General features: G+C 44.7%; 1 protein-coding gene across 2 annotated transcripts in view; it reads right to left on the reverse strand.

Annotated features, from left to right (window-relative positions):
* Nucleotides 1–18095, reverse strand: part of LOC146782964 (phospholipid scramblase 1-like) — a 125988-nt gene that overhangs the window by 21146 nt on the left and 86747 nt on the right. For both annotated transcript variants that reach the window (XM_085639890.1, XM_085639891.1), the window contains exons 3-6: nucleotides 14991–15175; nucleotides 9674–9701; nucleotides 3274–3458; nucleotides 2679–2840 (exon numbers count right to left, since the gene is read on the reverse strand). In XM_085639890.1, the coding sequence (XP_085496016.1) occupies nucleotides 2679–2840; nucleotides 3274–3458; nucleotides 9674–9701; nucleotides 14991–15175 (560 nt within the window). The remainder of the gene's footprint in view (nucleotides 1–2678; nucleotides 2841–3273; nucleotides 3459–9673; nucleotides 9702–14990; nucleotides 15176–18095) is intronic.

Consider the following 18095-nt stretch of genomic DNA (forward strand, 5'->3'; position numbering starts at 1 on the left):
CTGGTATAAGCCCGGAGCTCCAACATTCCAATGTTTCTTTGTTCACAGCTCTGGCTGTGAACAAAGGCTTCAGGGAGCCTGAGTAGATTTGAATCCCCTCGAGCTCCCTGAAGGCTTTGTATTATTTGCTAGAACATTCTGCCCTCAAGTGGCAGAATGTTCTAATAACCTTCTAGTCCTTCGTAGCTGGACTATACCGGCTATTAAAGTCCCACTCCCTTGTTAAAGTCCCTCGCCTTCGGCTCGGGCCTTTAACGATACAGCGGGCCTTTAATAGCCGGCATAACCCGCTACGGCGGGCTATAAGGCTATAGTATGTGATTGTAAGAGTAGTAAAACGCGAACAGTAAGAACTCCAAGCATAATATGTAGGTAATTGCACTGAGCACCAAGAAAGGAAGTTGCATTTGACATTGCGGGTCCTTTTAGAGGATGAGAGATCTATGCAATACATTTGGATTTCGTAAACTTGTTTCTGTACTTGCTTAAAAATGCTCATGTGATTGACATTACGATCATAAGCAAAATCTGATTTCTTATTGAAATGTTTTAGGAAGGGGGGGTGGGGTGGGCTGCTTCCATTTTAACCGATGTTAGTTTTCAACATACAATAAAATGAAGAAATTATTGTCTAAAATAGGAGTTACTAAAAAGACATGTGCATTATGTGTCCCTAAAACCAATGGACTGGTTGAAAGATTTAACAGGGTGATCATGGAATGTATTCATATGGCTCAGAGTTGTATGAAATTGTTTAGGGAAAACTTACAAGAAAAAGTATTGGTATATAAACTCCACATTCCCGAAAAAGGAAAGTACCCTTCAAATTGTTCAAGGGAAGGAATCTTAATAGGAGTGTTTGCCCAGAGTGGATAAAATTAATCTAACGCATTGTCGGTATTAGTTCAAGAAAAGTGGATGGATAAACAAGTTTTTTCACAACAAAGAGCAAAAGAAAGGAGGAAAGCGGTGAATAAAATAAAAGTTATAGTGGAAGACACGGCAAATGCAAAAACCACCAGAAAGTAGGAAAGAGGTCTATATTCTCAATGGCGCTGAAAGTAATTAGGCCTTTTAATAGTGCAATAAACACAGGGTCTGGCTGCACTCGGGGCTTAACTAGAGTCACAAAATGTAAGGTTCTCAAATATAGGGGTGAAGCTACAGGAGCAAGAAAGTTCTGAGGATCTGAAGAGTCATCAAAAAAGAAGAATCTCTACAGAATAACATAAGGAGGCATGTACGTAAGTTTTCTTATCATCGGACTATGTTCTTAAGTCATTGTCCTGATGCAATGTATTGCCTGTTCCATTTCTTGTTATTCTTGTCTTATTGATATCCCTCATCTTTCCTGAACATTGCTACGTCTCTTTATTTTGAGGAGTTTAAAGAGAGTTATTTGAATAAGAAAGGAGATATGAACCACTGAGGCTCCATTGGTGTGTAAGGGCATTGCAACAAGGTTCTGTTATGACACACTCTTGTAGTGAGAGTTCTGGAAATAGCTGTCACTGCTGAGTGCAGAGGATTGTGGATGGAGACTTACATCCTGGAATAAACCTTTACCGTGTCTTCCAACCCTCACTAGTGGGTCATCTAGAACTCCACAGGTCTTTGGAGTCTTACATTTTAACTGGTTTTGTTTTGTTTGTAAGTGTGAATATTGTGAATGCTCTAAACAAGGAACCCTCGAGGGTCAGCCGGAGCCGCAGATTCTAGTGTTGTCATCATGGAATGAGGGTCTAGTTTATTGAAAGCAGAAGTTTGAGGCACTTGGGATGTGTTTGGAGAATGGAAAGGAAGAGTGGTCCCCAGACTGCTCGAAGAGGCTTCTTTCATGTGATAACCAAGACAGATATTGATTTAAAAATTTACCTGGGGCCTTTTTCATCAACAGCTCAAAAAGGGTTGTAGGCTCCTGAAATACTAACCCAATTGAATAGAGCTACTCTTAAATCTAGGTAGCACCAAAAAGGATTTTAAAAGACAGAAGACTCACTCTAGTGTTACGAGAAAAACAAACTATGACTGGAAGGTATTGATGTCTATTCACTGGTTATCAGATTAATAGTTGAAGCTTTTATTGATCCTGAGACACCAAGAGAGTAAGACCCGAGCTCCTGTTACTGCCGCAGCATCACAGCAAATATTTGTTTTTTTTAGGGGTGAGTATAGCGCAACATATTAGTTACTGGGGTCTATTAGCTACATTACTTAATCCCTCCACATTTCCCTTTACTTTTTCATACTTCTCATTCCCTGCTTCTCTTATGTCAACCTATATTCATATTTCATCCCAAATTCCCTTCTTCAGGCACTTTCCATGTTCCTCTCAACTTTCATCCCTTTGCTTTCATTATTCTTCCCTTCTCTCTCCATTCTTCCCAGTCCTTTTAAGCTCTCTTCTCTTCTTTCCTCATTTCTATCATCGCTGTGGACTTTCATTCCCATATCTTTCTCCGCCTTCTTCCAATCTCTTTTCACATTGAACTTTCTATGCTTCCTTTATATTTTCTTCATCATACCTCTCTCGTTTGTTCAATCGTCCTTTCCTTTTTCTCTGCTTTAAGCTGTCCTTACATCCCTATTTCTTCTGACCTCCCTTCCTTCCTCCTGTTTTCCTTTCTTCCTTGGATTAATCCTTTTTAATACTGAAACTTCCCCTTCTACTTCTTTACCTCAAAGACCACGTCGCCGAAGATGCTGGTTTGGAAGTCAGGGCCCACAGTCACTAGGACGGTCTGTTTGGCATCATTTTGGATGTAGAGGCTGGTCACAAAGTTGCTGTAGTTCCAAACGCTGTAGCCAATGATGTTGCCAGGTGGGCAATGGATCTCCAACTGCAATATAGAACTGGTCAGTAACCAAGAGTGTGCACTCAAAAGAATTTCTAGTCATATGGCTCTAAGATGGCAGGGAGTGTCATCAGAAGATCACATTTCAGAGTGTTGAAATGTCAATCAATAGGGGATCTATGTCCAGGCTAGGAGGAGCACATGGTACTGTACTCTTAGGAGGTAGCAGAGTATACAACTAGGACACAGGTTCAGAAGTATCACTTTTGCACACCTGTGAATACCTCTGTTTGAAAAATGAAAAGATGACACGGTAATAGTAGTATGTGAACCTGGCCATGCTCAACTTTTCAGAGAACACAAATTTGGCGTCTTCATTCACTTGAATCCATCTATTTTACTACTTCGGGTGTGTGGCCTCAGCCTTAGAAAACAACAGCTCCAGATATTGTCAGCTCTGGAATTGCAGGGACCTTACCTCGCTTGAGCAGCAGGAGCACTGACAGTTCAGCAAGATCTGAATCACTTCTTTGCTATTGTTGTCCAGGACATGGAGGTTGTAGGGCGGACAACAGCAGTTGACTTCCTGCTTGGCAAAAAACATCCTCTGGTTCAAGGTGTTTAGAATTTCATAACTCCGTCCCCATCTTTGCGCACTGGAAACTTAAAATGAATATTATTTGATCACATCCCAATAACTCCATCATCTCTAATACCATTCCTGATTGTTTAAAAGTCATCATCACACACAGAAACCCCTCCAGCTAAAGGTTTGTTATCAAACACACACTTGATGAGCCAGTGTGGTCTTTGTCACCATTAATGAGTCTAGTTCATGATCATCATTGCCAAGGACAGAGGCAATGATGTTCAGGTCTGATCTTGGTCATCTACCAGGAAAAAGGTGAAAATATCCAATTCATATAGAAAGTCATGTTTAGCTAGGACGGAGACAACAATATCAAAATATGTGTTGTCACCATCCAGGGCAGAGATATCAAAAGCCAGGATTTATTGTCATTGCCCAGGAGAAAGACAACAATATCAAAGTCTTATCAATAGTAGCCATTAACTAGGGCAGAGACAAAACAAATCTAAATCTTATTCACTTTGGTCTTCAACCAGTGATGAGAAAACAATGGTCTAGTTGTATGGGGGTCATCAACCAATGCCACCGACAACATTAGGGACATTGTATTCATTGTCACCAGCAATCCTGGTAGAGTCAACTGCGTATGTCTCGTTTGTAATCATCATCAACTGGAGTAAAGACAAAATACAAACAAAAAGAACCAACTCGTTTTCATGGTTTTCATCAGCAAAGGCAGAAACAACAGTATGTCAGTCAATTCGCGATAGTCATGTGCCAAGATAGAGACCGCAATATCCAAGTCGTATTTGTCATCCTCGATCATGTCCATTATAGCAGTATCTTTAATCGTTGTCATCAATCAATGTCCAAGACTTATTTATAGGCCACATTAGCCAAGCAAAAAGAATAAATAACTTGTATTCTTATAATTAGGGCAAGATCAAAATAAATTAATCGTATTCCTCTCCACCCGCCCGGGTAGAAAGAAATATTTAAGTCTTAATCGTTATCATTATCAAGCCAAGGAGAGGCAAATCAATCAATCAATCAATCACTGCATTTGTAAAGCGCGCTACATACCCGAGAGGGTCTCAAGGCGCTGGGGAGGGGGCGGGGTGCTACTGGTCGAAGAGCCAGGTCTTGAGGAGTCTTCTGAAGGCCAGCAGGTCCTGGGTCTGTCGTAGGATGGTGGGGAGAGTGTTCCAGGTCTTGGCGGCGAGGTAGGAGAAGGATCTGCCGCCGGCGTTGGTTTTTCGGATGCGGGGGACTGTGGCGAGGGCGAGGTTGGCTGAGCGGAGGCTTCGGGTGGGGGTGTGGAAGCTGAGTCGGTTGTTGAGGTAGGTGGGTCCGGTGTTGTGCAGTGCTTTGTGTGCGTGGATCAGGAGCTTGAAGGGGATCCTTTTGCTGATGGGGAGCCAGTGCAGGCCTCTCAGGTGGAGGGTGATGTGGCTGCGGCGGGGGACGTCGAGGATGAGTCGGGCCGAGGCGTTCTGGATGCGTTGGAGTCGTCTCAGGAGCTTGTTTGTAGTTCCTGAGTAGAGGGCGTTCCCGTAGTCGAGTCTGTTGGTGATGAGGGCCTGGGTAACGGTTTTTCTCGTGTCGAGGCGGATCCATTTGAAGATCCTGCGGAGCATATGGAGGGTGTTGAAGCAGGACGCGGAGACGGCGTTGACTTGCCTGGTCATGGAGAGAGTGGAGTCGAGGATGACCCCCAGGTTGCGTGCGTGGTCCGTGGGTTCCGGGGTTGTACCTAGTGACGTGGGCCACCAAGAGTCGTCCCAGGCTGATGGGGTGGGTCCGAGAATGAGGACCTCCGTCTTGTCTGAGTTCAGCTTCAGTCTGCTGTCCTTCATCCAGTCGGCTATGGCCTTCACTCCTCTGTGGAGGTTGGCTTTGGCGGTGTGGGGATCTAAGGTGAGGGATATGATCAGCTGGGTGTCGTCGGCGTAGGTGATGATGTTGAGGTTGTGTTGTCGTGCGACGTGGGCGAGGGGGGCCATGTAGAAATTGAACAGCGTCGGGCTGAGGGAGGATCCCTGTGGGACGCCGCAGATGATCTCGGTGGTTTTGGAGCGGAAGGGTAGGAGGTGGACACTCTGGGTTCTGCCGGAGAGGAAGGATGTGGTCCAGGCCAGGGCCTTCTCTTGGATACCGGCGTCATGGAGGCGTGCTGATAGGGTGCGGTGGCAGACCGTGTCAAAGGCTGCTGATAGGTCCAGGAGGATGAGGGCGGCTGTTTCTCCTTTGTCCATCAGGGTCCGGATGTCGTCAGTGGCGGCGATGAGGGCGGTCTCGGTGCTGTGGTTGCTGCGAAAACCCGATTGGGAAGGGTCCAGGATGTTGTTAACTTTGAGGTAGCGGGTCAGCTGTTTGTTGACAATCTTCTCGGTCACTTTTGCCGGGAAAGGGAGATGGGCCGGAAGTTCTTGAGGTCCTTGGGGTCCGCCTTGGGCTTCTTCAGAAGGGCGTTGATCTCGGAGTGCTTCCAGCTTGCTGGGAAGGTTGCTGTCTCGAAGGAATGGTTGATTGTTTTCCGGAGGTGGGGCACGATGGTTGCGCTGGCTTTGTTGAAGACGTGGTGAGGGCAGGGGTCCGATGGGGATCCGGAGTGGATGGAGTTCATGGTTTTGATGGTGTCTTCGTCGCTGACGCTGGACCAGACGGTCAGGCGACTGGTGCCAGTGGTAGTCGCAGGGGTGGTGGACTCTGTGGTGGGTGCGGGGGGGTCGGAGTTGAAGCTGTCGTGGATGTCGGTGATCTTGCGGTGGAAGAAGGTGGCCAGGGAGTCGCACAAGTCTTGAGATGGCGGGATGTCGTTGGTGTTGGAGCTGGGGTTGGAGAGTTCTTTCACGATGCTGAAGAGCTCTTTGGTGTTGTGTGCGTTGTTGTCCAGGCGGTCCTTGAAGGCAGTCTCCTTGGCGGTCCTGATGAGTTGGTGGTGTCTGCTGGTGGCGCTCTTGAGGGCTGTGTGGTTGTCTGGTGTTCGGTCGTGGAGCCATTTCTTCTCCAGCTTCCGACAGGTGTGCTTGTAAATCCGGAGGTCCTAGGGGAACCAGGCAGCTTTCTTGTTGGTGTGGTTGGTTGTAGATGTCTTGAGAGGGGTGAGGGTGTTGGCGCAGTCGTTGATCCACTGTGTGAGGTTGGTTGCGGCGGTGTCTGGGTCGGTGGGGTCAGTGGGTGGTCTCAGGGCAAGGGCGGTAGTCAGTTGGTCCTCGGTGACCTTGCCCCTGCAGCGGCGTGGTAGCTGTTGGGCGCGGTGGGTTTTCTGAAGGTGAAGTGGACGTATCTGTGGTCGGTCCAGTGTGGTTCGGTGGTGTGGTTGAAGGAGACGTGGGGGCTTGTGGAGAAGATGGGGTCGAGCGTGTGTCCAGCGGCGTGAGTAGGTGTCGTTACGAGCTGTTTGAGTCCGAGGTTGGTGAGGTTGTCGATCAGGGCGGTGGAGTTGGTGTCGTTGTTGTTCTCGAGGTGGAAGTTCAGGTCCCCGAGGAGGATGTAGTCCGTGGAAGCGAGGGCGTGGGTGCTGATGAGGTCGGCGATGGTGTCACTGAACTTTGGGCAGGGTCCGGGAGGTCTGTAGATGAGAGTTCCTCTGAGGGTGGTGTTGGGGTTGGTGTGGATCTGGAAGTGCATGTGCTCGGCGGTGGTGAGGGTGTCATCGGTGTTCGTTGAGATTTTGATGGAGTCTTTGTGGATGATGGCGATTCCTCCTCCCACTCTGTTGGTGCGGTCTCTGCAGGAGATCTTGTAGCCCTGTGGGATGGCTATGGCGATGTCTGGTGCTGAGGTGGCGTTCAGCCAGGTCTCCGTCAGGAAGGCGACGTCGGGGGCGGTGGAGTCTAGGAGGTCCCAGAGTTTGATGGCGTGCTTGCGAGCGGAGCGGGTGTTGAGGAGGATGCAGCGGAGGTGGTTGGGTTCTCTGGCTGGTGGTGTGGAGGGTTGGATGCTGGTGAATCTGCAGTTCCGGCAGGTGAAAGGCCCCTGGGTGTGTTTCGGGGTGGCCCGGTAGCAGGGGTGGTCTCGTCTGGTGTTGAGTGCGTGGAGGGTGCTTCCGTCGTAGTGCAGTCTGGCTTCGCGGCCTCCATATGAGGGCAGAGGGAGGGAGGAGCAGCTGGGAGGTGGGAGCGGGGCGGCCAATGGGAGTGAAGGGGCGGGGCCGCAGGGGCTCAGCGGCGGGGGAAAACCCGGGGAAAACCCGGGGAAAAAACGGCGGGAAAAGACAGCGGGAGGGGGACAACAGAGCACAGGGGTACAGAAAGTAAAACACAGGGGCACAGAATGAAAAAAACAAAGTGGCACAATAGCCAAGCGCAGGGGTACAGAATAAAAAAAGGGAGCGAGCAGTCAGGCGGCAAAAGCGGCAATGGAGGTTCAACCCACAGGGGGCTGCATGGTGGATGGGGGGAGCGACCTGCCTGGTGACAGGGTCAAAGGTCGCTCTCTACCACCACTTCGCGGCCTCCATATGAGGGCAGAGGGAGGGAGGAGCAGCTGGGAGGTGGGAGCGGGGCGGCCAAAGGGAGTGAAGGGGTGGGGCCGCAGGGGCTCAGCGATGGGGGAAAACCCGTCGAAAAACCAGGGAAAAACGGCGGGAAAATACGGCGGGAGGGGGACACCAGAGCACAGGGGTACAGAAAGCAAAACACAGGGGCACAGAATGAAAAAACAAAGTGGCACAGAAAGCCAAGCGCAGGGGTACAGAATAAAAAAGGAAGCGAGCAGTCAGGCGGCAAAAGCGGCAACGGAGGTTCAACCCACAGGGGGCTGCGTGGCAGATGGGGGGAGCGACCTGCCTGGTGACGGGGTCAATGGTCGCTCAAAAACAACCAAGTCTTATTCATCGTCATCCTCAACCAAGACTAAAGACATCTTTATGCAAATCTGGTTTGTAGACATCTTTAAGTGGAGCAAAGACCAAGACAGCCCAGTTGTATTCATCACCATCATTAACTTCAGAAGAGGCAACCGTATCCATGTCTTGTTCATACTCATCATGTACCAGGACAGAGGAAACAATATCCAAGTCTTTGTCATTAACACAGAGAATCCAGGTCTAATTCATCATCGTCATTATCAACCAGGGCAAAGGTAACTTTATACAAATCTTGTTTATAGACATCTTTAACTGGAGCAAAGACAAAGACGGCCCAGTTGCAGTCATCATCGTTATTAATCAAAAGATTCACACTCATTTCAAAGTCTTTTTCATAATTATTATGTAGCCGAACAGAGACGGCAATGTCCAAGTCTTTGCAATGGTCATCATTGTCCAGAATCCAGGACTCATTCCTCATCATCAAGCATGGCAGAAACAACGCTATCCAAGTCTTATCTATTGTCATCAATTAGACGTAAAACAAAAATACCCAAGGCTTAGTCATCATAGTCATCAACCAGGACAGAAGGCAAGAATTCAAAAATACCATGGACCAGAATAAGAGAACAATTCATCTTATTCACCACCAACTACCAATGGAGAGACAACGATATTCAAGTCTTGTTCATGATCCTCATCAACCAAAGTAGAGGTAAAAACAACTAAGTCCTATTGGTTGTCAACTTCACCAGGGCAAGGAATATCTTTATATAAATCTTGTTCATGGTCCTCTTTAAGTAGTGAAAATACAAATATAACCCAGTTGCATTAATAGACAATCATATCCAAGTCTGTTTCATACTCATCAGGAACCAGGGCATACACGGCAATATCCAAGTCGAAGTCATTGTCGTTATCACCCAGAATCAGCCTTCTTCGTCTTCATCATCAAAGGCAGAGACTACCGTATTCAAATCTTACTCATTGTCATCAAGCAGACTTACTACAAAAATACCCAAGCCTTACTCATTATTGCCATCAACTAGGACAAACACAACAATATCAAAGACTTATCAATAGTCCTCATTAATCAGGACAGTGACAAAAATAAACAAATCGTATTCATATTCATCAAACATTAGAGCAACAGAACAATATATGTCATATTCATCTGGTCAACCCTCAACCAGGGCTTAGACAATAAGAGCCACATCCTAGTCATCGTCAACCAGAGCAGAGGCAAAAATATGTATATCTCTTAATGGTCACCTTCATCAATCAGAGTAAAAGCAAAACTACTCATGCCAATAAACAACTAATATTTGAGGGCTGGGTGAAAGATCTGTTTCTGTAAGTAGTCATTATATAATTAATAATCATGCGTGGACTGCCCTACACTTTATCTATTCCTTGTGGGACATGCTCTCACGGATCATTGATAAGAACAAAAGGAAACCATAAATCAAGCCTTACATTTTTCGTGGATCACAACTTGGTCGATCTGAAAGTATAAACAGAAAAAGACTGCATTAGTTCATCTACCAATTAACAATGTCAAGTCATGGTGAAGGCCATTCCACAGGTATAACAGGGAACAATGTGAGAGCATGGTACGCCAAGAACAGCACATGAGTGATCACATCAAATACAATACCAATAGTGACCATCCCTTGCTGGACAAATAGTAGTGACCACTCAGATGCATGTCACAATACTGAGTGACAAAATATCGTCATGCCCAAATATCATAACTAGAAAAAAGACTAATACAAATCAGGAAAGTAAGTTTACAAACTTAAGTATAGATTTACTATGGAACTTGAAGACAAATACATCTTCAACATAAATAGATACTTGCCTATAAATAGTTACCTTCATGATACTGTGGCAGTCACTATTCTGAATACAATATTTTGGATGAACAATATTTAAAACTTGATATTGTTGTAGAACACCAACCACCCCAGCGCATACGTCTGGGTTACTAACAACAATGGCGCGAAAGCTTCATCAGCATAAAATGACTCCACACAACTAACGAAAACAACAGCCTCATCAGAAAGAGCCCACTGCCACAAAGGAAACACAGCTATAAATCTCCTTAACTACGTTTGAATTATCTTTAAAAGAACAGCTTCAATCATGCTTTGGATAGCTCATCATTTTATTTTCAGCCGCATGTCAATTTCTCAAAACACATGTTTTTCTATCAAATATGTATATTTCATATTGGGTTAACACACTCACAAAATTGTTTCTCCTTTTGGAAAAACTCAGTTTTTACCAAACAAACTGGTCTCCACATGTCAGCTTGTGATTTTCCTAGTACAAATGCATCCCACGGACAGATTCTGCTTCACATGCCCAGGAATTACCTTCACATTATGCAAAGGATGTCCTCGATTTCCTCAAGGACACTGTTGTGCCATGGCGGTCTGCCATAATGCTATGAACCACAACATTAGATTGGTCATGGTGATCTCAACTTGTGATACCTCGGATTCACCGATACCCTAGGGATTGGTAGTACTATTGAAAAAACCTACTCCAAATTAGAATCCAAGTGTGAGCTCTCCTCACCGCCAAGAGAGGAGATTCACAATGCACATATATGTTCAAAACCAGAAGCAAAACACAATATATTGGGGTGTGGCATGAGGAGTTAATGCAGCTTGTGGGAATCAATGTTCCACCTTGTTTTGGAAGTTCTTCTACAGCTCTAATTAAACATGTCTAAAAAAGAAAAACATTGTAAATGGTTCACCAAGACCAATGGGGAATATACGTAGACATAGGAAAGGCACATCACATGCTCATCCTCCACAAACGCGTCCCATGTGGCCCTCTTGTGAGATTCTACTCCCCTCCTCGCTTTATGAAACACCAGCCCTTTCATCAAATTCATGGTCTGTAAAGTGAGGTCGTTCCAAGTCAAGTCTTTGTAGACCAGCAGACAATCAATTTTAAACCGAAAGTAAATATAGTCTAAGTGAATAATTTTAAAACACTGCGCCACTTGGTTAAAGAATACTAAGTGTGGAATTTTAGGGAGAAGAGAGAGCAAAGTTACAACAATGCATTTACCACTGTAATGAGGTAAGTTTCAGAGAGTTAAGATACAGCGCATCACATTTACAATAGGTCTAAGATGTGTGGGTGGTGGGGCATACGGGTAGTAAGGGTTTTAAGGCTCAGGGATGGGTGGTGAATAGGGGGAATACGGGGTTTTTAGGTTTCAGTGATGGGTAGTGCACAAGGGTAAGTTAGGAGTTTCTAGGGGTAAGGGATTGGTAGTGTACAGTGGTAATTAGGGGTACTTAGGGTTCAGTGATTGGAACTGTTTAGGGGCAGTAGCTGGGTTTTAGCAATCAGGGCTTTTTTGTTTCAGGATTTTAGTTACGAATAATAAAACCCTACCAGTCCCTCTATTGGATCAACAAACCCTAGTCATTCCAAACTACGGGCTTCATGGAAAACTGTGGGCATTGGAGGTGGCCCCGTCAGGTGTGAATATTGTGCCATCCTTCTGACAAATGTGTGACTATGGAGGATGCGTCTCCCCACACTTTGCCATGAAGGCTGCAGTTTAGTAAGATTAGGGTTTGCCGATTCAATAGAGGGAAAGGTAGTGTTTTATTATTTACCTTATTTGCATGGTTTGGCTGGATACCATAGCTTGGCATTCTCACACCCTGAAGAAGACCAGAGACCTAGTGAGGCTTATACAGTGGTCGAAACATGTTGGCAATTATAAGATTTGTTTGTAACTATAGAATTCTTCTGTGTCTAATGACTCATTGTACTTCACCCTATGACTGCTTTGAGTGTTTTTAATCACACCAGAGGTACTTGCTAAATAAAGAATATGATTGAGTATACCTCTAAGTATATTTGATATACAGTTTTCTCTTGCCAAAAAAACAGGACCCCAGAAAATTGTCCTGACCATAGATTTATAGGAACTCCCAGGGTAAAGATTATCTTCCCTTGGTCGAGTCTGCCGGTGTGGCATTGCTCCTACCTCAGTGTGAGAGGTCGTCAAATGATGAAGCATGCCTCAATAAGTTGAGGGCGAGACGACCTCTCAAAAATCTTTTGAAGACCCACGGCTTTATTAAGTCACAACCCAAATAGGACTTGGCTTCAGCATCCTCAAGTAACTTTTTTGTGTTTATTTGTATATTGGAGGATATACCCGAGGTTCGACCTCCATTACACTTCTGCGTGCGCAGATGGCAATTGTTCCTTACATGCTGGGGTGGGGAGAGGAGTACATGGCAACTGAGATATACCTACTGGGACTGTGCACAAACTGGAATGGCAATGATGCCTTGCATGCTGGGATGTGGGATGAATACATGGTAACTGAGCTTTACCTGATAGGGCTCTGTGGAAACTGGAACGGCAGGGGTTCCTTACATGCTGGGGTGGAACGGAGGAGTACATGGCAGTGGAGTATACGACAGTGGGGGGTGTTTATAAGTCATGGTTTTCCCATGCTTTCCACAATCTGGGGACAAGGAAATGGCCATTAAAAATGTGATCTATTTAGAAAAGGATCAACTATGTGCCCTTTTCTTATCAAGCCACCTCCCTTCTCCCTGGGCCACCATCCAGCCGTGTTTCCTGTTTTCGAACTCCCCAGTCCTGAGTGTATCCCGGGCTGCGCTGGTTAAATAAAAATGAAGAGATGCAATGTGAATGAAGCAAAAGGTAGAGACAGATGGATGCTTAGAATGGGGGGGGGGGGGGGGGAAATGGGAACATGATTTAGTCCTCTATGGAAAGATAGTGGACCGCATTTATACCCCATCTATTCCTCAGGAGTCGTGGCCACAAGGGTGAGGAAAAGGACTGGCGGATCTGGCCAAATTTAGAAACTTGGAAAAGAATTCAGAGAGATCAGAGGAAGCAGTTTTCACAGTGTAGCAGCCTACTATCTGTGCTTCTTTAGAGCTCTACAATACTACATACATAACAGAGTTACAATACTCAGTGGGGAAGTAACAGAGTTACAACAGTCAACACTTAACAGTAGAGATACAAGAGATACAATATGCAATACAGAGATGGCACAGAGATACGAGAGTGGATACTTAACAGAGATAAAAGAGATACAACATTCAATACAGAGATGTCACAGAGAGATACAAGAGTCGATACTTACCAGTAGAGAGATAACAGAGATACAATATTCAATACAGAGATACAAGAGTCAATACTTAATAGTAGAGATATAAGATGCCGTGCCTAACAAAAAGGAATGTGTCTATCCATCTGTAACTGGTGCTCAGGTAAAGCGCTCTGATACCCGATGTCTCGGTCTAGTTCGCGCTATATAAAACTCTATAAAAAATAAATTTCAAAAAAGATGCAATATTCAAAACAAAGATGTAAAAAAGTTACAACAGCTGATACTGAACAGTAGAGATATTACAAAAAATACAGTTTACAGATACAATTTAAGAGCTCGGAACTGTGGCATTGCAAGAAAATTGCTTTACCAGTTAATTTAAAAGCCGACCCTATGTCGGTCCATCTACTGCCATGCAGTTTCTCGCATTCTGCCCTTGTTATACATAGTCTGTTCTCTCACTCCTGACATTTCAGCCTCGCTCTGCGAGGCCACGATTGATGAATGGCTGGCTCAGCGTTTGCAAGGTAACATCTCTTCTATATTTCTCAAGGTCCTTCTTGTTCTGCTCATGAGGGAGCCAGGCACCTGATAATGAGCCTCGGGTCCGGTCTCGTGGACTCTCACTAGAAGCAAAGGTCTGAAGAAACCTATAAAACGTCATGCACACTGAGGAAGGCTCAGCATTAGATGCTTGCTGCTATGGAGGAGGAAATGCTGTAACTTTCCACAGTAGTAGTGGGCAACACCGGTCTGCTGAATAAACTTGGGCAGACTTCAGTAGACATGAGAGTATCTTTGCCTTATATCCGGCAGGGACTATGGACATATAACAGATATAAGAGATTGAATGGGTGATAGGTGGTGTAAAAATATAACAAACATACAGCAGAAACAATAGATGCTGTGGAGTTGTAACAGATGTAAATGGCAGAGATATACCACAGCGATATATCAGAGAGAGAATGACAGAGAGATATTATAAAAATATAACAAAGACACAGCAGAAACAATAGATGTGTGGAGTTGTAATAGATGTAAAGGGCAGAGTAATCAGTAAATTTTTCTTTGATCCAGACCTCAACTGAGATCAACAAATACAGAATTAAAATGATTATTAATACTCATAAAAATGATTAGATAAAAAACTTTTGCTTTCTAGACTCACTATAAGATGGTACAATAGCAATATTCTACCACCTACCCATACAACATTCGAAAAGAATAAGATAAGATAAAATCTTCAGATTGTGCTTATAACTTAAAACAGATTCAGAAAGCTTTTTAAAAACTTAAACAAGTTGTGGCAAATAAAGGGCAAATAAAGGGCAGAGATATACCACAGCGATATAACAGAAACAGAATAAATGAGTTAGAAACTATGTAAAAATAATAAAAGACACCAGAAAAAATAGATACTGCAGAGCTAGAACAGATACACATGGCAGAGAGATACCACTGAGATAAGAGATAGAATGAATGCGATAAATACTATATAAATATAAAAAAGATATTATAAGCTAGAGCTACTATAGGGCTATGACAGAGGTGAAATAGAAGATATATATGAGCGGATAGTGTACAGACGTACAAGGGAAGAGGGATCGCCTTCCAGAAACGAGAATCGAATGAATGGTCGGCAGATGTAAGCCTCACCTGTGTCAGGTATTCCAGCCCGGGGGGCAGACCATGAATCTGTGCTACATAGGGCATGATGGCCGTCTGCTGCGGGAGCCCTTGAGGTTGAAGAGGGATGTTCATAGTTCCTGGCCCTGGAGGCTGTATGGCATTGTAGCTTGGTGGGTTGTCCTCCATGCCCTTAAATGGGGTGAGGGTGTAATCTGCAGAATAAACAAAGTCAGTCAGTCAATTACTTTTATTCGATCGATTAAACATCATAAAAAGAGACAGTACAAACAGATAGTCATATTGCATAAAATACAGGGCAAGAATACATCAATTACAAATCTGATTATAAATAACATTGTCAAAATTTAAAAATTTGAAGAGAACATATTTCATAGGTTCAATTCTAAGTTAAAAAGAATAAATAGGATATAAAAATAAGATTTCCATCTAAAAAACTAACAGGGATAGGATACTCCATAACTAAAGACCACCATCCGTCACAACCACGTCAATTATGTTAAGAGTGGGCCGCACTCTGACACGCTTCTTGCTGATGCGAACAGCTGCGACTAAAAAGTTTGCTACATAAAAAGCAATAGTAATATTGGGCAGGAGTTGCAAGAACAGAAGCACTGGCCGAACCTGAACAAAGCCAGCCCCTTTAAGTAAAGGTAACAAGTATTTTGTCCTAATCTGTGCAAAATGTATACAAAACATAATAAAATGTAATGTGTCTTGGCAGGAAAAATTATCGCAATCACATGGGGTAGCATTATCAGGGGTAGCCCATGTGGGATAAAAACCTAGCACAAAATGTATCAAGTTTAAACGGAATTTGATTAGGAGAGACCTGTGAAGTGGGCTGGTTACAAATGCCAGGTAGGGTTCGAGACCGGGAACAGTTATTAACCCGTAGTTCCTTCTCACTAACGGCTTTTTTAGTTCTATGTCCTCCCTCTCGGCCATAAATCGTGTCAATAGTGCGGTCTTAATCCCCATGATGTCCTTCTTATTAATACAGTCAGGGGAATTAAATAACTCTGGTCTGCCTACTGTGACCAACATCTTTTTAACATATACTAGCCATGGGATTGTAGGGGCTCTATCCAGGGCAAGGCAATCCTTAAGTATCAGATGGGTTAAAAGAATTTCTTGGTTAAGCCAAGTTTTTAACCAACATATAACAGGTGCCACTTTGATTGAGTCGGCAACAAACCCCAAACCCAGTTCTGAGTGTGTTGTAAAAGTGGGTGTGGACTGGGGAACAGACAGCAAGGATCTTAAAAACTTGTTTTCCACCCTCTGAATGGTGTCATTATTAGTATAGCCCCATATGGCAGAGCCATAAGTGGCTATTGCCAAAGATTTAGCTTTGTAAACTTTCAAAATGGCCTCCAGGGGGCGAGCTCCCAACCGTTTGGCAAAACCAAGTATAGCTGCGGCCGATCTTGCCATCAAATTGCCTTTTAGCTTATGTTGCGGGCCCCATGTGCCGGTCTCATCAAAAATGACCCCTAGATAAGTAAAAATTGGGACCCTTTTGACCTCATGGCCTAGACAAAAAAAGATTTGGATTTCTTTTTCCTACTGGCCTGGCCAGTGGCCATGACCTGTGATTTTTGAGTATTAATTTTCAGGTCTAATGATGTCATAAAATCACCGAAAGAGGCCAATAGTCTGTCAAGAGCCACCCCTGAACGCGCCAAAAGCACGGCGTCATCCGCATATAGGAGGACTGGGATCTTGGTGTCACCTACACGTGGTACATCCACCACTGCATTGGCCAGGGCTGGGTCCAAGGCATTTATATAAAGTGTGAAAAGGAGAGGTGCCAATATGCACCCCTGCCTAACGCCCCTCTCTGACTTAAAGCAGCTGGTGCACCTTCCCCCCTGGGTAACTCTCACCGAGGCTGATAAGCCACGATGGAGATCTGCCAAAAATCCAACCAGAGGGGGATCAACCCCGATATCCAGGAGAATACTCCACAATTTTGACCTGTTAACCAGGTCAAAAGCTGAGGAGAGGTCCATGAAGGCCATATACAGAGACCCCTCCTTTGCAATAGTATATTTGCAAATAAGTAAGTGGAGATTTAAGCATTGATCCTGCGTGCTCCTATTAGCCCTAAAACCATATTGGGCATCTGATAGTATGCCGCTACCCTCAAGCCAAGTGTTCAATCTGCCCAAAATGACTCTGCCTAAGATTTTAACGGCAGAGTCAATTAGGGAGATAGGCCTATAACAGGCCGGGTCATCCCTCTGGCCTTTTTTAAAAATTGGGATGATTGTAGATATTGCCCAAGACTCGGGGATATTCTTATATCTAGCGGCATTAAAGACGTTTGTTAGTATTTTGGCCCACAATTTAGGAGCAGACCTATATAGGTCTGCAGGAACGCCGTCAGGGCCTGGCGCCTTACTCTTAGATGTCTCTAGGATGGCTTTTTCTACGTCCTCCTCCTTGAAGGCCGAAACTGGACCGACCTGGTTCAAGGGTAACAGCCCCTCAAAATTCCCAGGCGAGAAAGAACTATAAATTTTTCAAAATGGGCTAACCACTGCTCGTCAGGAATACTACAATCCATGGCCTGATTCTCGCTACCGGAAAAAAAAGGGTGGTTTATCACTCCCCAAAATTTGGAGCTATCCCGCAAGGTGTCCGGTGACAGTAAATTATTCCAGGCTTCTTCCTGAATCTCGTTTTTACTTGCTTTAATGGCCAATTTATACTGTTTCCTCAAAGATGTAATCAGAGGTCTGTTTCTCGGTTTACCCTTTATTGCCTTCAAAAGAGCAGAATGAGCCTTGGTACAATTGGTATCAAACCATTTTTTGCCTATATGGCAGCCTGACTTGGATTTAACCAAAAGAGCTGCATTTATATGTAGGCAAATGGTGGTAAAGGCCTCAACTATACTAGAGTTGGTGTTAGCGTGATCTAGGCATATACCCATATCCGGTTCAACCTTAGACAGAACTTCTTGAAGAAAAGTAATCGGGGACACCTGAGCCCATTTTAACCTCCTGCCCTGGTCTTTTACTACCAGGGCTCTGGTTCCCAGGTTGCTAGAGTCTTTAAAGACCAAGAACCCTTCCGTGGCGACCTCGGCTATCACGGGGTTATGGT

This window comes from Triturus cristatus, chromosome 12, assembly GCF_964204655.1.
Source record: "Triturus cristatus chromosome 12, aTriCri1.1, whole genome shotgun sequence".
NCBI lineage: Eukaryota > Metazoa > Chordata > Amphibia > Caudata > Salamandridae > Triturus > Triturus cristatus.